Here is a 21,886-nt window from a genome sequence, read left to right as displayed (position 1 = left end):
TCTATGCTAGGCCATTGAATGGATGCAGAGACCAAGATCCAGAGGTTGGATGTGTCCCCCCTTCTCCTTTTTTGTTTCCCTGCAGACAAGCGAGGACCCTTTGGCAGCACCATCCTCTGTCCCCACCTCCCCCCAAGGATTCACTCTGGGTGATCTGCAGGGCTCAAAGTTGGTTCACCCCCTCGCGGCCCCTGCCTCCCTGAAGGCCCCTCCCTTCCATGTCTGTGCTCTTGCAGGAAGACGCTGTGCTCCCAAGATGATGAGGCTGAAGAGCTCAAGATGCTGTCACCGGCTGTATCCCCCGTGGTCGCTTGGTCGGACCCCACCAGCCCGCAGGGCACTGAGTAAGTGGGGGCCACTTCTGGGGTCTCAGGGAATCAGAAGTCTGGGTGGGGATGGGCAAGCAAAGGGAGGTGAGCTGGGGGGAGAATGGATGTTTTTAGAACCTTCCACCCCAAGGCAGACTGTGCCAGTGGCTTCCTGGCAGTAAGAGAGGGCCGGGTCTCCTGCCCAGGCTGCTTCTGACCAGCCCAGAAATTCTGAAAAATCTGGTCTGCAGAATGGGCTCAAACTCTGGGCCCAGCTGTGTCCAGAACCACAGAGTGTGGGCCCTGGGGAATCCACATCTTTATAAGCTCCCCAGGTGATTCTGATGCAACTGGTCTGTGGAACCACGTTTAGAGGCCACTATGAGGGCATCGGGACCTGTGTCTCTGACATCGAAGTGTCACAAGGGCTGGGCCTGTGGGAGGTGTTTTCCTGAAGGGTCTACGTAGGCTGGTGACAGTGAATACACCAGCCCTGGGCTCTGGCCTGGGATCCTCACCTCCTCTCCAGCCATAGCTTCTGGAGTGACCTTAGGAGACAATATACTTTCCTTCCAGTCTTTTTTTCTGTCCATAAATTTATGGAGTTTATGCTTAACAGTATTGTGGAAAGTTCAGAAAAGCAAAAGAAGCAGAAAAAACCCAAACCTCACGTATAGTTCAGTGATCCATTTTAGCATACAGCGGAGTCACATCTTATGCAGTAGGGTAGGGGTAGGGGCAGGGTTTAATATCAGAAAATAAGCCAGAAATCAGGTATAATAATAAAAATTACCTTTGAAAACTCTTAAGGTGGTCAGCATGGAACCCCATGTATTACCTCAGTAGGTTAAGATGCTATAACAAATAGACCTCAATGATTCAGTGGCTTAAGGAACAAGATGTCTCATATGTCACAGTTGTGTCACCGGTGGTGTGTTTCAGGTCAGTGGAAGGCTCCGCCCCCTGCAGTCATTTAGGGCCCCAGCCAACAGTGGCTCTGCCACCTTTGTGTGGCTTTCAAGACCCTGCTGGTCACCACTAGAAAGGGGGAGTGCCAGGCCGCTCTTCCACAGGGAGGCCCGGAATTGTACTAGCATGTCCACCCGTGAGAGCTCGCACGGCCACACCTGGGCAACGTAGTCCCTGGCTGCGTGGTGGCCCCTCCCTGCAGGAGGGAGTGGGTGTGGGGGAGCAGCTCGTGCCTCCTCTGCCCCCCAGCGCCATCGCTCATTATGACCCCCCCACTGCTTTTCTCCAGCTAGCTCCCTCAACTGAGCACAAGAAGAGTAGCTGGCTTGGGCTTCCCTGGTGGCGCAGTGGTTGAGAGTCCGTCTGCTGATGCAGGGGACACGGGTTCGTGCCCCGGTCCGGGAAGATCCCACATGCCGTGGAGTGGCTGGGCCCGTGAGCCATGGCCACTGAGCCTGCGCGTCCGGAGCCTGTGCTCCGCAACGGGAGAGGCCACAACAGTGAGAGACCCGCACACCGCAAAAAAAAAAAAAAAAAAAAAAAAGAGTAGCTGGCTTCAGTTTCAGTGCCTCAGTGTATGAAGAAAAACAGTAGATCTGTAAACATTAGTGTTATCCTCAGCTCAGCAAGAAGATCACAGGCTACTCAGAGGAGAACATAGAACATAGGCTGGTTCACACGGCCGCCCATCTCAACTCACCCAGGGCTCTTGACCCACACTGAGCGGAAGACTCTCATTCATTCTCTCTGCCTGTGTCTGTCTCTCCCTTGCTGCAAGTACATGCAGTTTAAATTCCTATAAATTAAAAGGATATGTAATGTATCTGCACTGTTTTATTTATTTATCTATCTATCTATCTATCTATTTATTTATCTACTTATCTATTTGTTTATCTATCTATCTATTTATCTATCTATCTATCTATCTATCTATCTATTTATTTATGCATGCATGCATGCTGCACTGTGCAGCTTCTAGGATCTTAGTTCCCCGACCAGGGATCGAACCTGGGACCTCGGCAGTGAGAGTGCAGAGTCCTAACCACCAGACCGCCAGGGAATTCCCTGCACTGTTTTTTCCATCAGTTATTTCCTAAGCCTAAAAAAGTAGCCCCTGTCCCCTCTCTGATCTGTCCTGTATCTCATGTGAACCCTAAACTGAGACTAACAGCCCTGAACTGAGTTCCAGAGTTTCCCCCTGAATCACAAGTGGAATCCAGTTTTTTTGGAATTGCCCATCTGAATCAGAGCATTCGTGGTACATTTTCTGAAAGCTGGGCACCCGGGTGTTAATCCCAGACTGAGTTTCCTCCCAGGAGATATTAAGGTGGGTTTGATGTTTTGATGTCAGAAGAAGACTGGGGCAGGATTTACCCCCTGAGGCCAGGTGGGATACAGATTCAGCTCCTGCCCGGGGGGGCAGGGGTCCCTCCCCACGCAGCCCATTCAGCTCTGGGTGGTGTTCCCTCAGTGACCAGGACCGCACAGCCTCCACAGCCAGCCCAACCGGTGCCCTCATCAACGACCGGCTCCAGGAGCTGGTGAAGCTTTTCAGGGAGCGGACGGAGAAGGTGAAGGAGAAGCTCATCGACCCTGATGTCAGCTCTGATGAAGAGAGCCCCACGCCCTGTGAGTCCAGAGCTGGGGCTGGGCCACCTGACCAGGGGTGGGGTGGGGCCCCTTAAGGCCCCTGTCAATTCTTGGGGAGGGTGGCCCCAAGGAAACGGTTGGGGAGCTTGAGAGAAGCCCAGATCTCCATTCTCTGGAATTTGAGGTCCTTTATGTACAAGTTTAGCTACGTGTCCAGGGGAGGAAAGAATGTCAAGGTTCTGACCAGTGGCCCAGTTGTACTTGGCTCTCCCTCCCACGGGGCAAGTTCCCTGTTGACCTTCTGCCCCTTTCCCACTGGCGGGCAGGTGGTCCACCCTGGGATGTAGCTCATGGCCTTGCACTTAGATGGTGTCCATAACCCACTCTGGAACTACACAGTCTTATTTTTCAAAGGCCTCCATTGCAATATTCTTATGGGGTTACCTGAAAGTTTCCTGCTTTCAAAGTGCCAGGAGGAAATAAGAACCATGCTCTCTCGCCAGGGAGGTTTTCTAGGTCTTTTCAAAGGAGGGTTGTGCCTTAGAACTCATGGTGCCAACAGTGGACCTAGCAGAGCCTGACTTCACACTCCTAAAGCTGGAAACATAGCCATATTAAACCTGTAACAGCCAATTTCTAGGTCACCAACAACATCACCATAGATGCACAGGAAAACTGTGATCCCATTTGGTGTCTTGTTTTAGAGATGAGATGGCTGAGATTTCTGCTCTGAAAAACCTAGAACAATGTTTTCCTGACTTCTGGCCCTGGGTGGTGGAAGTTCTGGGTACCAATGCCCCTAACCCTCCAGAGAAACCAAGGGGTCCAGGCACAGACACACAAGCACACACTCAACGGAAACATCCAACTTGCCCAGAAACACCTCATTTTAGGGAGTTCCTGAGAAGCAGTCCCAGACTGGTAGCTGTAAGAGTTCTGGGCAGGTGCCCAGGTCGCTGTTAAGGAGGATGTCTGTGGTTTGCTGCAGGAGAGCATACAGAGCTTGTAGCAGGTTATGGGGTGGTGCCAGGGTCCCCTCAGCTTCAGTTCCAGAGTCTGCAGTTGGGAGCCTTCCCTTTTTTTTGTTTTAATTAATTAATTAATTAATTAATTTTTGGCTGCATTGGGTCTTTGTTGCTGCGTGCGGGCTTTCTCTAGTTGTGGCGAGCAGGGGCTACCCTCCGTTGCAGTGCGTGGGCTTCTCATTACGGTGACTTCTCTTGTTGCAGAGCACGGGCTCCAGGTGTATGGGTTTCAGTAGTTGTGGCGCACGGGCTTCAGTAGTTGTGGTTCGCAGGCTCTAGAGTGCAGGCTCAGTAGTTGTGGCGCACAGGCTTAGTTGCTCTGCAGTCTGTGGGATCTTTCCGGACTGGGGCTCGAACCCGTGTCCCCTGCACTAGCAGGTGGATTCTTAACCACTGCACCACCAGGGGAGTCCTGCGAGCCTTCTCTTTGCATCCTCTACCCAAGCCTCAGGGCTGGGTGAGAGGGTCACAGTGTCATCCCATAGCCCCAGCCAAGAAAGCCCCAGAACCGGCCCTGGATGTGAAGCCAGCTGAAGCGGGGCAGGTGGAGGAGGAACACTATTGTGAAATGCTCTGCTGCAAGTTCAAACGCCGCCCCTGGAAGAAGTACCAGTTTCCTCAGAGCATCGACCCGCTGACCAGTGAGTCCTGGGAAGGCGGTGGGCATTGCCACATGTCACATGAGAGGGCAGGAGAATGGGAGGGGGTGGGGGCACTGCAAGGGCGGGCCCCAAACAAACAAAGTCCCTGAACTAGGAACATAAGATCATACCCATCTTAACAGACAAGCAAACTAAGGTACGGAGAAGTTAACTGGCCTAAAGACACAACTAGTCAGTGGCAGACTCGGGACTCCTGACTCTTGGCCAAGTCTTTTTTCTACTCTGCTCTTCCTGGCTCCTTCCCAGAGCTGCTGCTCTGAGCAGAAAAGGGGGAAAGTTCTTCCAACATCTAAAGTGAAGTCCCTCTCACTTGCCTTTTAGCCCATTTTGTATTCTTCAGGAATAACAACGTTTCATATGTGCACCACACTTCACAGTTTACAAAGGATCTCCCTGCCTTTTTTATCTGACTTCTCCTTATGACTTCTCTGAGGAGGACAGGACAGGTGCCAGAGAGGGACTTTCCTAAGGACACACAACAAGTCATTTGTGGGGCAGGACTTCAACCCTGGTGTCCATTGGTCCTTTAAAATGCCCAGGTGGGGGTGGTTAGGACTGGAGGTCCAGTGGTTACGACTCTGCGCTTCTACTACAGGGGGCATGGGTTTGATCGCCGGTCGGGGAACTAAGATCCCACAAGCTGCCCAGTGCGGTCAAAAAAATTAAAAAAAAAAAAAAAAGTGGTAAAATGCCCAGGTGACCTACAGTATCCATCCATCCATGCACTTGTCCATCTGTGTATCTGTCCATCTTCTATGCATTATTTACTATTGTGTATTTACAAAGGCAGGAAATACATTTTTGGAAAAATTTCAACAAGAATGAGAGCACAAGTGTTTTCTGGTTAGCTGTCTATTAACTAGTAATGACCCCATATCCCATATCCCCTACTCAGAGTACTCAATTTGTTAGGGCCTAGCCGTGATTTATTTTTATATCAAAGATAGTTTTACATGCCCCCCCCCCCAATTACAGAAAGGCTGCATATAGTGCTTGTAGGAAAGTGCAGACAGACAAGTGGGAAGAAGAAAGCCCCACCCTCATCCCATGGCGAGGAGCCCTTCTCTGGCTGACGTTCTAGCATATTCCTGCCCCCTCCCACCCCTGCAGACCTGACGTACATCCTGTGGCTGTTCTTCGTGGTGCTGGCCTGGAACTGGAACTGTTGGCTGATTCCCGTGCGCTGGGCTTTCCCCTACCAGATGCCGGACAACATCCATCTCTGGCTGCTGATGGATTACCTGTGTGACCTCATCTACCTCCTGGACATCACCCTGTTCCAGCTTCGTCTGCAGTTTGTCAGAGGCGGGGACATCATTGTGAGTCACAGACAGGTTGCGGGGGGTGGCTGGGAGCAGACCCTGCAGCCAGAGCATTCATGGGGCTGACCCCTGATGCTGGGACGGACCAGAAGCTAAATGAACAAGGAAGTCTCAGGGCGTCCACCCATGCTTATTCAACAGCATCATTGCTTGTTTCACACATCTTTGATACATTCAAATTACACACATCAAGTCTTGCTCATGGGTGAAATGGTTCCTGGACCACCTGATGGAATGAGAGATGAAGAAGTGGCCTAGAGAATGGCCTTTAGAACAGGCAGACCTGGTTCAAATCTCGGCTCAACCAGGACAACTGTGTCACCTCTTGGAGCCTCAGTTTCCTCATCTGTAAAATGGGGATAGTAATCACTCCCACCTCATACCATTGCTGTGAGGATCTATGGAGGTGATGTATGCAGAATGCTCAGCACAGGTATCTGCTGACAACATTTCCTGAAACACTACCCAGACCAGTTTGGGACCCTGTGTTCTAGTGCACTTATTAGGGAGAAAACCTAAGTCCTGATTGTGACTTGGCAGAGTTCCCATCTCCCTGTGCATGTCACTTTTCAAAATCCAATGCTGGCAGAGCCTGCTCCACTGTGTGCAGACAAGTTGAGTTTGAGCCTCTAAAACAATTTAGAGGAAAAAGAATTCCCTAAGCAACGTCTTCCCTGGTCTGATCAGAGCAGTGGCCAGCTCCTCAGTGAATAAGGTTGCAAATGGTCCAGGTAAGAGAGAATAAGCTCAATGTCCCTGCTTTCCATCCAAGAGGTCGGAATTGAGCTGAGTGACCTTGGACAACCTCCCCCCTCCCCCACCATGCCACCCCCAGGAGCTTGACCCTCCCTATCTGTAGACTGTGAGGCTTTCATTGAAGCTCTGCTGGTCCATTCTGCTACACATCCATGGGGCTGTTACTTCAATAGGAAGGTGGAGGTTGTGCGGGGATTTCCATCGCTGCTCCTGTGGGGTCAGGGGTTAAGCTCTCAGGCCATTTCACAGTCAGTATTCCATTTTATTCCAGACAGACAAAAAGGAGATGCGCAACAATTATCTGAAATCTCAGCGCTTTAAGGTGTGTGCCAGGGATCTTGGGAGGTGGTGCCTCTGGGGTCCCTGGGTGCTTTGGGGCCGATGTGGCGTGGTTCCTGCCAGGACCAGCACGGGCTGGAGCTCGTTGGTAGGATGCCTCCTGCCCTAAGTTTAGCCCCTCCAGGGGCATTCTGACCTCACCTTTCCATTGAAGGCGGAGACCCCTGCCGCTCACCCCCTCCCACACCCCTGGGAGTTACATGCTGCTTTCTGTACTGTGGTGTCCTGCTGGGGTTTCAGATGGATATGCTCTGCCTCTTGCCCTTGGACTTTCTCTACTTGAAATTCGGTGTGAAGCCCCTGCTGCGCTTGCCCCGCTGTTTGAAGGTAAGACCATCCAAGGCCTTCAGCTCCTCCGTGCTCTGCACCTGCAGTGGCATCTTAATGTCTGGCCTGAGCAGCACTGGGGAGCAGGAGGCATCTGGGAAGGGTGGCCCCAAGGGGAGATGGGAAATTCCTTACAATTGTTAGCACTTCTTAGTTGTGCTGTGTGTTAGATATTGTTCTGGAGGCTTTACAAGTGCCTACTCCTCAACAGCATGAGATGAGTGTTGTTAGTACCAGAATTTCACAAATGAGATGCCTGAGGCACAGAGAGGTTACGTAACTTGCCCAAGGTCACACAGGTAGGAAGGAGTAGCGTCTGGATTTGAACCCAGGCAGCCTGTTTCCACTGTCTCTGCTTTCAGTTACTATAGAGATTCAACAGAGAGACTTCTGCTTTATGATGGTCTTCACCTAAAAGATGGAGGAACAGAGGCTTGGAAAGCTTGGGTGACTTGCCCAAGGTCACAGGAGCCAGGAAGTGCCCAGGATGGATTTGAACATGCAGCCCGACACCTGTTTCATCATTAGTTGTTGTCATTATAGTGTCGCTACAACCATTCCTCCTGTCACCGGGGCAGAGCCAGTGTCTCAGTGAGCGTGACACAGTGTAGAGTGGAGACCTGGCAACGTCCTTTAATGTGACCAGAGTGGACAGCTAGTCAGAGCACTCAGGATCCCCCAAATGGATTTTTCTGGCAGACCAAGTAAATTCATCTTTCTCCTTACATAATACCTGATGCTTCTTCCCCAAAATGGTAATGAGGGAATTGACAAAAGAGGCAAACACAGTAACCTTAATAACTTGGAGAAATAGGGCAGAGAAAAGCTGGAAGAATGCAAGTACCTCGATGAAAAGAAAGCATATCTGGAATTGAGCATGAAAGCTGCTTCCGAGCTTCCTGGCTGCCCAGAGGAAGAGGGAAACTGGAAGTGGCACCAGTCTTATTTGACACATGCCAGCCTTCCAGGGGCGGCAGAGGTTGCTTTAGAGCCATACGTCAGAGTGAGGAGGGTTAGATCCACAGCCCAAGTTTTACCCCAAATACAGAGGCTGGCTCCATATCTTGGTCCACGTGGTTGTAGTGAACGTAACTCAAGCACCTAACATCTAGCAGGACTCAGAGGATGCAACTCTTTGGGTCCAAGGTGAGGATCCAAGTCCATGGTCCTTCTTCATCCAATGCAAACTCCAGGTGGAAATTAGAATGAACACCTGGATGATAGCTAGCATGGCCCACAGGGAATCTTCATCAGTGTTATTTTCAAAGGTCAAACAACATGTGTGCAGAGATCTAGAGGCAAGTGTAACATTGTGGAAAGAGCTTGCAGTTCTGAGTGTGATCTGGCTTCGAACCCTGGCTCTGTCACTTACCAGCTGTGTGTTTTGGGCAAATTCCTGAACTCCCCTGCATGCCGGTTTCCTCTCTGTGAAAGGAGAAGGATAATACATGTAAATAAGTGCTAAGGTAAAGTATAAAGTGCAGTCATACAAGGGTCTCAGTAATGGGCAGTTATCTTACACTTTTATTATTATAAATAAGCCTTTCGAGGAGATCAGCGAGCAGCTGTTTCTTTATTTAATTGTTGTCTTTATAAGTAAACCTTGAAAACAGGGTCCTTAACCTGGGATGCATGTACCTTAAAAGTTTCATGATACGATTTGGAAGGTCTAGGAGTCCCCTGAAGTTATACACAAACTGTGACAACAGGATTATATGTAATTTCCAAGGAAGAGGGCCCAGGGTTTCCATCAGATTCAGAAATGGAGTTTCTGGCCCCCCATTCCTCAAAGGGCTAAGGACCTCTGATTTTGAATGTTCACTCTCCAACCCCCTCCCACCGGGGGTCTGCAGAAAGAACCCTCAGTCTTGGCAGCTGTGGGGAATGGTCCAGGAGGTGAGGGCAGCGGGCCGCCCCTGATGCCTTGCTCTTTCTCCCAGTACATGGCCTTCTTCGAGTTTAACGACCGCCTGGAATCCATCCTCAGCAAAGCCTACATTTACAGGTGAGACCCCCTACACACACACACACACACACACACACACACACACACAAGGGCACACGTGCACACACATGCACGTACATACATGCCCCAGGACATTTGCAGCAAGAATGGAGCAAGGCATTCTCTACCCCCATCACTTCCCCTTTCGGCTCCCCTGGCCCCCAGGTCCCCTCGCCACTGTACTCTCACCGGAAGCCAGGCCTCTTCCTGGACCTTCTGTGAAGGGATGTTTGTTTTTTAGAGAACCAGTAATGTCCCGTTTCCCCCAATTGTGAGGAGGGCTCACGTAGGTTGACATGCACGGCTCCCCTGCATTTCCAGGGAGCTGGGCCTCAGTTTAGTCTCAGCTCAGGAAACTGACCCCCCTAACTGCTCAAACACAGGGGTAGTGGCTGTATGGATACAGTGGGCCATCTTGCAGATGTCCAAGCTTGGGACCCAGGCCCAGCCAGGCCACGCTTGGGGACGGGGCTCCTCTCCCCACCTCTCATGGAGGGTGTCCATCTCCTCTGTATGCATGTGTCCCTTCTTTGCCCCCCACCCCGATGCATCCCCTACTCAGCTTTTCCTGGAATTGTCCGCACATGTAGCTCTGTGCCTATTCCAGCCCCCAGTCTTGACAACTTTCTGTTCAAGTATCACCATTCCTAACCAGCACAGTCTCAACAGAGCAGCCAGTTGGCCCAGTCCAGCCACTGGTTCCCATCGGTCAAATGTCCGTCGCACCAGACAGCTGGGCAGGGCCGTGCAGCTCCGACAGGGAGGGCTCTGAGGTGGGCTTTGGGAAGGGTGAAGACTAGCTTGTTCCCTGCAGTTCTGACCCCCGGGGTGATATGTCATTGCCACCCTTTCTGCTACCGTGTTCATGCCTTTCCTTCTTTTGCAGGGTTATCAGGACCACAGCCTACCTGCTCTACACTTTACATGTGAACTCATGTCTGTATTACTGGGCTTCAGCCTATGAGGGCCTTGGCTCCACTCACTGGGTTTACGATGGCATGGGAAACAGGTGAGCCGCAGTCTTCCTCCTGGGTCTTAATAATTCACGGTACCGAGACTCCCAGAAAGGAGTCCCACTGCCGCCATGTTGCCGAGGCCACCTTGCTCCCAAAGAATCATTGTCATGATAAGGTTCAAGGGCCAAGTCTCCACGTCTTCACTAATCTAACATTTTCTGAGCGCCTGCCATGTGCCAGGCAAAAGGGGGCAGACATGAACAAGACCTGCTAGAAAGATCCTTTCAGCATCCCAAAGTCTACTGAGTTGGCCAATTCACAGCACGTGAGTGTCCACTCCTCCACCCTGTGGGCACGGCTGTGCAGGAAGAAGGCCAGGAAATACTGCTCAACATGCTCCCTGGGCATTGCTAGCCGTGGAGGAGCTGGCAAACAAGGAGGAATCTACTTGCTGGTCCAGAGAGCTGCCACACATAGAGGTCCATGCTCAAATGTTGATGATGGTGACAATGATAGTAATACAAATAATATCAGGCATTGGAGAAGGCTTATACAGACCAGCCCTGTTCTAAGCACTTCACATAGTATCTCACTTAATTCTCCCAACAATCACAAGACAGGAACCATCAGCATCCCCATTTTACAGATGAGGTAACAGACGTGAAGTGACTTCCCCAGATCACACAGAGAGCTGGGATTTGAATCCAGACAGCACGGCTACAGAGTCTTACCTGTGGTACCATCTGTCCAGTGCCCTGGGTTGGGGGAGGGAGGCATAGGATGAAAAGTTAAGTTTGAGCTTGGCCTGGGTAGGTGGAGGGAAGGGGCAGAGAATCCCGGGGGGAGGGAACAGCAGGAAGAAAGGTGTGGACTTGCGAAATAGTGGAGTCAAGGAGCCAGCGGTCCTCTGTCGCTGGAGGGGGCAGGGTGTGTGGAAGGATCCAGAGAGGGAGGCGGGGCCGGGTTGCCAAGCAGCCTCCCACCTGAGCCAATACAGAAGCCACTGGCTGCCCCGGGCTGCCGAGTACAGTACTTGAAGTGCAAGGGCCACTGAGATACCCTGCAGCTGTAGAGAACACACAGGTTTTGGATTAGTGTCTTATTACTAATTTTTAAAATATTGGTTACATGTGGATATGATATTTAATTTTGATATTTTGGGTTAACTGAAATACATTATTGAAATTAATTTCACCTCTTTTTACTTTTCAAAAATGTGGTTGCTCAAAATTTTAAATTACATATGTGGATCACATCATATTTTTATTGGATAGAGCTGCCCTAGGCAAAACCAGCAAAAGTCTCTTTTTTGCTGTTCATATACATATATATATTCTGATTATAAAAGAAAGATCAGGAACATACTCTATTTCTTTGAGTCTAAGATGCAGTTAATTATGATACATTATTGAGTCAATATAGCTTTTTGGGGAAAAAGGAAATATTACACTAAACGTATATATGGATTATAAGATAATCCTTATATTAGAAATGTGAAAATGTGAGAAGAATTGTCACCAACAAGGAAATAGAATAAGATAATATTGTACATATTTTTCCATCAGTAAATTTTTAAAAACCATGATACTAATGCCCCCCCACACCGAGATACCACCATTTATTTAGCCATTTCCTTGTCATTGGCTACTTAAGTTGTCTCCAGTTTTTTCATAATGACACGTGATGCTGCAGGGAGTGTCTGTGTTTAGGAATCTTTGTCTTCTGGTCTGACAGTTTCCTCATAATAAATTCCTACAGAGGGATGGCAGGACCAAGGGTATGAACATTTTATGAAGTGTTTAAAAAAATTATTATTTTTATTAATAGACTATTTTTTTAGAGCAGTTTTAGGTTTACAGAAAAGTGGATGGGAGAGTACAGAGAGTTCCCGTATGCCACCTCATTTCTGAGGCTTGGTTGGTTATCGAAAGCTGCCCATTTACACTCTCACCACTTGCCTTTCAAAGCCTTTTAAGCAGGAGAATGACAGGACCCAGGGGAATCCCAGAAAGATGATTTTCCCAATGATGGCTGATGGGAGGATGGATGGGGAGGACAGGCAGGAAGCAGACAGATGAACTGGTTAGGGGTTAGGGCCCTGTCCTTGAGGGCAAAAAAAAAAAAAAAAAGAAAAAAAAAGAAAAGGTCAAGAGAGGGTTTGTGTGATAACGAGGATGGAGGGCAGTGTGGGAAGGAGACAGAAGCACTTAGGGTCAAGGTCAGGGATGAGCCTGGAGATTTAGAAACAGGAATCCGGAGGTCCCTCCTGGTGCTGCCACCTGCTAGCAGTGGGCAGGTCACTTCGTTTCTCTGAGCCTGTTTCCTGATCTGCCCAATGGGTCTGATAATAGGAGCCCCACACCTTGAAGAGGTAACTGTGAGTACTGGGTGCCTCTCAGTCACCGATCCCGTGCCAGGTCACAGCCGGCACTCGGTCAGCTGTGGTGACAAAGAGGCGGAGGAAGGGTTCAGGCCCAGGGGGTCAGTGAGTCCCCTCAGGCAGGCCCTGCCTCGCCGTGGGCTGTGCCCACTAGTGACACAAAATGCTCAGTCCAGCTGTCAACACTTTCACCTCCTCCACGTGCTTGTTTCCAGTTGGCGCTAGAACAGGCCACTTGTGTCCAAGGTGGCTTCTCTCTAGAGTGATTGTTGGTCCAGAAAGTCCCTTCTCAGTACAGATGCCCCAACCTTGGCCCCAGTGGCCACAGCTGTCGCCCTCTGCGATGGGCCTGTGGCCTGAGGGGAGCTCACCTAGGGACTCACAGGGTCCAGGGCAACCAGGCAGGTGGGGGGAAACCTGACATCTGCTGTGGGGTGGAGTGTGTCGGGGATGGGGTCGGGGCCCAGCATGCCTACATCACCACTGGCCCCGCTCCCTCTTCCCCGTGGCTGAACCCACCCATAGCCCTGCTCCTGAGCCCATGACTAGACCATTCATTCACTCATTTATTCATTCATTCATCCCCTCACAAGGGGGCATAGGGAGGACTCGAAGACATTCTATGCAAAGGGAGGAACAGAAGCTATTCATTAAATCTTGCTCTGTGGCCTTGGGTAAGGCCCTTACCCTTTCTGAGACTCAATTTTCTCATCTATAAAATGGGGGTAGGATTACACTCAGATTTCTCGTGAGGAATAAATAAACAAGTATATAACATGTCCAGCCTGTGCCTGGACAGGAGTCAGTGACCTCACTTCCTAGCTATGGCCATTCTTATGGGGAAGCCGGCACACCAGGAAAGGGTTCCTAACCAGGGGTCCAGAGACTTAAGGGGGTCACAACCACCCCCTGAAATTGGAACTAAATTTTGGGAACATGCTGGCTTTTCTAAGGAGAAGCTTCCTAATAACTTTTGTTAGCTTTTCAAAGGGGTTTGTGTCCCAACAGGCTAAAAACCCACGTCCTGGAGCTGGGCCTGGCATCCATCACAGGTAGGCCTGGGAGGAATGGCAGGCAGGGCAGGGGAGGACAGGGCCAACCATCCGGGACTTCCCTCTGCATGGCCCTGGGGAGTTCTCACTGCTCCGTAGTGGAGAGGCACACTTTTCTGGCAGCATTACCCTTTTCGAAATGGAATCCTGTAGGGAACCCCAGGATATGCAAAAGTACAAGTAGTGAAGGAGAATTCCTGTAGAAATCGAACATCATCCATAATAATAACTTTCAAAATAGTGACCATTTCTTGAGTACCTGCTATAGGCCAGGGAGCTTAAGGACCTAAGTTCCTATATATTAATATTTGGTTTCTTCATCCTGCTCTGCTTTGGCCTGGTCTGGGGCAGCATGCAGGGGTCCCTACAGACCCAGTGGCATGGAAGACTTGGGAGGCCCTTAAGATGTGCCATCCATGCCAGTGGCTGACTTCTGCAGCCAGTAAGGGTTTAGGGGAAAGCAGGAGCTGTGTGGATATCACTCATCTTCTACTGGTGGCCCAGTGGCACCCAGAGCCCAGGCAGTGCCCAGGAAGCACCCAGGCAGCGCCCAGCTCAGTCCTCCTAAAGGCTGTTCAGCACGCCCTCTGGTGGCCAGGACTGGTATGATGGGGATTGACAGGGCAGGCCTGTCTCATGATTCTGAGATTTTTCTTGCACCAGGTGGTAATGAGGGGACAGGAGGCCCAGAGCCCTGCCCCAGGCCTCGCAGCTATTCAGAGGTAGAGCCCCCCCACTGCCCCAACTCCCCAGCGACCTCTGCTTCCCCACCCCCCAGTGCTGATTGCACGTTGACTTGCCTGTCCCCACTAGACAGTGAACTTCTTGAGGACATAGGTGAGTCTATTGTTCCCCACTGCTGGCACCAGTAACAGTGAAGGCTCTGATAGCTGACATTTACTGAGAGCCCACTGTGTGCCAGGCGCTCTTTTGCACCTCTTGATCGCCCTGTGAAGGATGCTCTATTGCCATGTCCCTTTCAGGGGAAGGACAGTGAGGCTTGGCTAGATGAGTAACTTGTCCAGGTTATGCAGCTAGAAAGTAGCAGAGCTGGGTTTGAGCCCAGGCGGTCCAGCTCCAGAGCCCATGCTCAAAGCATGGTGCTGTATAAATAGCTGGTGAACAGAGCCCAGGGGAGGACAAACGTGGGGTCATTCTTGGACCAGATGATTGGCCAGCTGGATGATGTTCTCCATTTCCCAGTAGAGCAGGGACCCTGGAAACATGGGTGTATCAGGACACTGGAGCCAGGGCAGGCTCTGGGCAATTCCTGTGCCCTGGTGGGAGGACAGGAAGCACAGGAAAGCCTGCTGAGACTGCCCTGGCTTTAGGCCCTGCTGACCTCAACCTTGCTGACGGGAGGGCACGGTCTGAAGGTATGAACATAAGCACCTTGGTAACTAAATCCCTTTAAATAGCTATAAAGATTTTAGTTCTGTGTTGTTTAAGATATTGTAAAAGCTTAAGTTTATTTTTGTAGGACTTAATGGCTAAAAATTAGAACATAGCAATGGGGCTGCTCTGTTGGAGTAATGTACACTTGTAATTATAAATAAACATGCAAAACTTTAAAACAAAACAAAAAAAAGGGAGGGACTCTCACTGCTTTGTGATAATTACACAAGCGCAGGCATTTCCTATGCCTTTTACCACACAGTAGGGCCCCATCACCCATACCTCCCTTTCCGATGATTCATGAGCTTGTGTCAAAGGCTTACTGATGGTGGGCGCTAGCTCAGAGAAGCAGGTGACATCTGGTTTCCAGTCTGAGCTCTGGAACTTGCCAGCTGGTGACCATGGGTGTTCCCTTTCCCTCTGCAGCCCTCAATTTCACTATCTGGTTACTGGACAGGCAAGGGGGAGGGTCAGAAAAGGTGATCCTCCAGATATCTTCCACTTTTGAGCTTGTTCTTAAACCTCATGATGGGATAGCAAAGGAAAGACTCTGGACATTGAAAACATATTGAGGGAAACTGAGGGATCCCAGGCATCAGGAGCCAGAAAACCCTGGTTTATCCTCCTGCCAAGTCTTCTAAGCAATCTCCGGAAGCCTCAGTTTCCACATCCATAAATGGGGATGACAACATGTCTCTGCAGGGTTGGGGCAGAGCCACACCAAAACCACACAGTACCTGAGCATATGCTCTACAAGCGGCACAGGGCTCTGAAGCTGGGAGAGGGTTTTTTCTTTTTCCTTTTTTTTTTTTTCGGTTTTTTTTGTTTGTTTGCACTTATGAGCTGTAAAGCTTTTTCTCTTTTGTACAGTGTACACATATCCAAGCCAGGCTGCCCAGGATCGACAGGGTGGGGCCTGTGATGACTGAGGTCCCCTTCCTCTTCTCTCCCTAGTTACATTCGCTGTTACTACTGGGCTGTGAAGACCCTCATCACCATCGGCGGCCTGCCCGACCCCAAGACGCTCTTTGAAATTGTCTTCCAGGGTCTGAACTATTTCACAGGTGTCTTCGCTTTCTCCGTGATGATCGGACAGGTAGCTGGGTCACTAGTCTGTTCCAAACCACCTGCCTGAACGGCCCTTTGCCCTCTTGCTGCTGCCAGAAGCATCACCATCTGTGCCCGTTCCTTTCAGACTAGGCCCAGGAAACAGCAGTGGGCCGAGAGTTAGGAGCCTGGAGCTCTGGGACCCGCTGAGTGAAGGGGTGGTGATGGAGGTGTAGGTCCCATTTCCTCTCTGAGGTTGCTTCCCATTTGAAATGTCAGTCCTTTGGGACAGCTGGAGAGTTGGGCTGAATGGCTTTCTGCAGGGGCTGAGGATTTGGGCTGTTCCCTTGGAGAGAAGCCCCCGGTGGATTCTAATGTACTGGGGGTGAGGCTCATACTGTAGTCAGTGCCTGAGGCAACCACCAGGGGTCCTCAGAGTTACCTTTGAGGGGCTCTGCTCTAAGGAGCAGCACTCCTGGTTCATATTTCCTCGGGGCGGGGCGGGGCGGGGCGGGAGGGTGGCGCGTGGTGTCAAAGTGACCTCTGGCACCAAGGGGCCACGTTGTACCAGAATCAGCCCAGCCCAGGAGGGCCTTCCCTCCTTGTGTGGCCCCAGAGACCTGAGGCCACGGGAGGGGGCCAGCAGCCTCGCTCCTCCACGTGCAGCATCGTCGGAAAACCTGTGTGTGGACATGGGATTCCCTCTCTCCTGATCACCCCCCAGCCCCGCAGGCACATACCCCTGGCCTGTGTTAAGTAAATGTGCCCACAACACACGTCCCCAGAGCCCGGCCCCGCTCTGACCCAGCGGCTCCCCTGACCACCCTCCTTACCCCCAGATGAGAGACGTGGTGGGGGCCGCTACTGCGGGAGAGACCTACTACCGCAGCTGTATGGACAGCACAGTGAAGTACATGAACTTATACAAGATCCCCAGGTCCGTGCAGAACCGGGTCAAGACCTGGTATGAGTACACCTGGCACTCCCAAGGCATGCTGGGTAAGACCACGCCCCCTCCCCACTCCCCTCTCCGCCCCAACCCAGCTGTCACCAGCTCCCCCAGCCCGACCCCTGCCTTCCTGGGCCCTGGCCTCATCCCGTGTCCCTGAGGCCCCAAGCATGGGGGCCTCTCTTGGCCCCAACATTTAAGTGAGAGCGGCCTGGGGAGGCCTTGGGCGGTGCCCAAGTTAAGCCATCAGGAGACCCCTGAAGACTTGAAGGGCTTGTCTTCCGAATGCCACCCCCCACCTTGAAATGCATCTCCATTCGAAGATGGAAGTACAGTTGGAACCAGGAGGGAAGGAAGACTCTGTCTCTGTTTCTCTCTCCTTTCTTTCTCTTCATATACATCCATACATATAATACATATTTTGTAAATTTAAAAAAATTCTTTTTCAGATTATTTTCCATTAGAGTTTATTATAATATATATTTTTTAATTTTTTGATGTTATACTTCTGAAATTGGCTAAAACAATGCATTTTCATTCACTGCTGTTTCTGCTTTCTTGTCAATGATGAGGTGTGCTCCGTTATTCTTGCAAAGTGGGAGAATCTTAACTGTAAACTGTTTCCAAATACAGTGAAGTTTTCACAGATTCTAAATGGAATCCTTAGTGAAATTTGAATAGGTTAATTACATGTTAATTGACTTTATTTTTTTCCTGTTTCCTTTTTATTTGGGGGAGCTAGTAATTTTGTTTTCAGAGCCTAGACATCGTTTTGGAGGGCTCTGAAAAGCTTATGGACCACTGGCACTGTGCCTAGAGTCTCCCAAGGCCCTCAGAAAAATGAAAGGGCCCCCCAAGGCTTCTGTGGGGTTCACTCTGGTCTCAAAGAAGCCACACTTGAGGCCCACGGTCTCCTGAGTTGGGGGGTGTTGGCAAGTCTGTGGACAAAGCACATGACTACAGTTTCCAAGCCATGTTCATTTCCACTGCCTCATTCTGTTCTAGTGACAGCCTTGTGACTTTTCACAGGGGCACATGTTAAGGACCAGAGAGGGCTCTGACCTGCCCAGGGTTGCACAGACCCAGCACTTTAGCCCTAAGCTAATTGTGGTGCAGTGGACAGAGCATGGGGCTGGGGCCCCGTGGTACATTTCTGTCTCCAGTTACCGACCTTCACTCTGTTCCAGGCTCTCAGCTGCGCACCATAGACCCCATGGTGGGCAGACATACTGCTCTCCCAGGATAGGTTCTGAAGTCACAGGACCTGGGTGTGGTCCTGATTCCATTCCCCTGGGCTGCATGGACATGGACAAGTCACTGCCCTCCGGAGTCTCCCTGTCCTTGTCTGTAAAGTGGGTTATAGTGGGCACTTCTTGAGATGCTGGGAGGATTTAATGAAATCATCTTGGTAAAGCACTCTGTAAAACTGCCTGGCACATAGTAAGTGCTCCATATACTTTATTTCTTGCTAATGTTGTTCTTATAATGTGAGTGGAGAAGACAGATCATTGGCAAACAATTGCAGTAAAGGGTGTGATATGTGCTATGGCACAGGGACTGATAACATAATAGCTAGGTGGGAGGACGTCAAGGGAAGGCTTCCTGGAGGAGGTGACATGAGTGCTGGGTTCTGCAGAATGAGTAGGGTTAGCCAGGAAGGTGAAGGGGGTTGTTCCCAGTAGAGGGAACAGCATTGGCAAAGGCCTAGAGGCAGAGAGGGTAACCTCCCAATCTAGAGTGGTTCCAGGTGGTAGAGGAATGGTGTGCCTGGGGTCCCCGCCACTGTGGTGTGGACGGGCCCTGTGTGTGTGAAGGAGGGGCCCGGCTGTGCCTCTGAACCTTGCAGGGTCTCATTTGCAGACGAGTCAGAGCTGATGGTGCAGCTTCCAGATAAGATGCAGCTGGACCTCGCCATCGATGTGAACTATGACATCGTCAGCAAAGTGGCGCTCTTCCAGGTATGGCCCACCCAGTGTCCCCACCCTCAGGACTCTGGAAGGTCCAGAGCCCACACCTTCCTCTAAACGGCTCCTTTCCCCTCCTCTCGGGGCCAGGGCTGTGACCGGCAGATGATCTTTGACATGCTGAAGAAGCTTCGCTCTGTTGTCTACCTGCCCAACGACTACGTGTGCAAGAAGGTGAGTGGCCCAGGGCAACCTCAAGGCGGTCTGGGATTCACAGCCATCGCCTGTCGCAGCTGGGCTGGAGTGGGGGCCTATGAAGGCACAGCGGGGGGAGCGGAATTGCCAGGAGCGGAGGAGGGTGGTGAGCTGACCCTAGGGCTCCTGGCTTGTTTGGCACGAGCAGGCTCTGTCCAGCTCTGGGCACTGAACTCAGATGTGCCTCAGGCCTTGCTCCCTCTTCCTGGGACCATGGGGGCCAGGATGAGGAGCCCCACTTTATAGAAGAGGAAAGTGAGGAGCATAAGGAGGGGCAGGGTCTTGACTGTGTAGACGGACCTGCTTCCAGGGTCTTGGTCTTCCTGTCAGGAAAATGGGGCTGGAGGAGGGGTAGGATAGGTCAGAGGTTGCAAACTAATGGTCCTTGCATAGGAGCCAGCTCACAGATGTTTCATGGGGGTTTTTTTTCCTTCTTTTTCTTGGCCCTAATCTAAAAATAAAAGTTTGAATTAGTCTCCAACCTTTAAAAGTTGGAAGGTTTCGAGAATTCCTTGGAGGTCCAGTGGTTAGGACTTGGTGCTTTCACTGCCGTGACCTGGGTTCAGTCCTTGGTTAGGGAACCAGGATCCTGCAAACTGCGCAGCATTGCCAAAAAAACCTGGAAGGTTTTACATAAAAATCCAGATTTCCAGCTGAAAACAGAAAATGGCTAGCATTGAGCCCCACTTTCCCAAATAGCCAGAGTCATGTGGAGTGGAGAAGGGGATGTCGTCCTCTCCTGATGTCACAGGTCCCACCACTCTCCACTGCCCCACAGGCTCCCTTCTCTCCTTTACATCACCCACCTGATCCTGGGACTCATTTGGGTTTGAATGCCAGGGCTAGACAGTGTCTAAGGCCCCTTGTGCTCCCATTTTTTGGGATTCGAGGTGAGACCGAGGTCACTTGGTGAGCGAGTGGTCAGGGTGGAGGAGCTTAATGTATATACAGGGGTGAAAATATTTCCCAAGAACCCCCTGTGAGACTCAGGAACCCCTAGCCCCAGAAGGGCCCCATCTCCAAGTTATATGCTGCATAACAGTGAAGTTTCTGGAAGCAAAGAGCTGGGGGAATGGGGACAAGGGTATGGCTGAGAATTTAAAGCTGCAGCCTTAGCGGCCAAGAGAAGTTTGGGAACAATAGAATGATTTGTCTGACATTGGAGCCACTTCCTAGCTGTGCAGCCTTGGGGAAGTGGCTTGCCCTCTCCGAGCCTGACTCTTTTCATGGGTAAGTAGGGATATTGATAGTATCTCCCTCATGGGGTGATTGTGAGAATTGAAGAAGATACGCATAGGGAGTTTGGCACCATGGCTGGCACAGAGTCGGTGCCATTGCTGCTGCTAATATCCTTGTGGGTGATGTAGTCTTTACCTCTGATGAGGAAAAATGAATCAGATTGTTGGGAAGTTTGCCGTGGAAGCCGTAGTGAACACTTGGTGAACATGTGTAAATGGCGCCCTCTGCTGACAGGTTTGGCGCTGTGACAATCTCGCTGAGACAACCCGAGGCCACCCCAGGACCACCCCTGGGCGGGTCAGTGAGATGAGGGTGAGCTCTGCAGCCCCTCACACTTCAGCCCCATGTCAAGTTGGACACTGAAACAGGGGAACGAGACTTTCTTCCTTTTTGTTAAGAAGGCCATGCATGTGTGAGATGCCCAGGGAATATTTGTCAAATGAATCAAAAGCGTAAGCCAAATCAAAAGCATAAGCCACTTACCAGTCTTTGGTCTCTCTCCCTTTACACACACCAGGTGTGGCTGATAGGTATCAAGCCAGGGCACCGGTCTGTGAAGGCATGAGGATTGGAAGGTGCTGGCAGACTGGGTATTTCTGATTCTAGTCTGAAGCAAAGCTATTCATTCATTCGTTCATTTGGTTTAATTTGTGACTAAGACCATTGTATCAGTCTGCTAGGGCTGCCATAGCAAAGTACCACAAATGGAATGGCTTAAATGACAGAACTGTATTGTCTCACAATTCTGGAGGCTAGAAGTCCGAGATCCAGGTGTCAGTGGGGTAGGTTCCTTCTGAGGACAGTGAGCAAAGGATCTGCTCCAGGCTTCTCTCCTGGCTTGTAGATGACTGCCTTCTCCCTGTGCCTCTTCACATTGTCTTCCCTCTACGCCTGTCTCTGTGCCCAAATGTCCCTTTATAAGGACACCAATCCTATTGGATTAGGGGCTCACCCAACTGCGGTATGACCTCATCTTCTTTTAACTAATTACATCTGTAATGACCCTATTTCCAAATAAGGTTACATTCTGAGGAGCCGGGGGTTAGGATTTCAACATATGAATGAGGGTTCATAACAACCATGAACTCTGGGTTCATGGAACCAGACTGCCTGTTTTCAAATCCCAGCTCGGCTTTGCTTAACTGTGTGACCTTGGGCAGAGTTCCTACCGCAAGGGGCAAGGGGCTGTTGAGGACTAAGCAGGCTCAGTCACATAAAGCACTTAGAGCAGCGCCTGGCCCAGAAAAGCGTTCGGTAATGCTGGACATTCCTATTAACGCTGTTATCATTCCTATTCAGTAAGCAAATGCCACCCAAGCTCCTGATAGGATATGGGGGAGGCGCAGGTATCAGCTGATTGTATGAACCTCTGTGAGCTTTTCCATGCCTCTGGGCCCTCCATGGGT

General features: G+C 50.7%; 1 protein-coding gene across 1 annotated transcript in view; it reads left to right on the top strand.

Moving 5' to 3' along the window:
* CNGB1 (cyclic nucleotide gated channel subunit beta 1) overlaps nucleotides 1–21,886 on the top strand; it is a gene marked incomplete at its 3' end in the record, with an annotated part of 67,074 nt that overhangs the window by 34,619 nt on the left and 10,569 nt on the right. The window contains 12 exon segments of the mRNA XM_060083160.1: nucleotides 237–344; nucleotides 2,749–2,906; nucleotides 4,378–4,533; nucleotides 5,665–5,873; nucleotides 6,904–6,954; nucleotides 7,212–7,298; nucleotides 9,239–9,303; nucleotides 10,190–10,312; nucleotides 16,041–16,182; nucleotides 16,973–17,132; nucleotides 18,943–19,040; nucleotides 19,137–19,220. Coding sequence (XP_059939143.1) covers nucleotides 237–344; nucleotides 2,749–2,906; nucleotides 4,378–4,533; nucleotides 5,665–5,873; nucleotides 6,904–6,954; nucleotides 7,212–7,298; nucleotides 9,239–9,303; nucleotides 10,190–10,312; nucleotides 16,041–16,182; nucleotides 16,973–17,132; nucleotides 18,943–19,040; nucleotides 19,137–19,220 — 1,441 coding nt within the window.

The sequence above is a fragment of the Mesoplodon densirostris genome, chromosome 19 (genome assembly GCF_025265405.1).
Source record: "Mesoplodon densirostris isolate mMesDen1 chromosome 19, mMesDen1 primary haplotype, whole genome shotgun sequence".
Taxonomy (NCBI): domain Eukaryota; kingdom Metazoa; phylum Chordata; class Mammalia; order Artiodactyla; family Ziphiidae; genus Mesoplodon; species Mesoplodon densirostris.
This window is presented reverse-complemented; position numbering and strand designations above follow the sequence as displayed.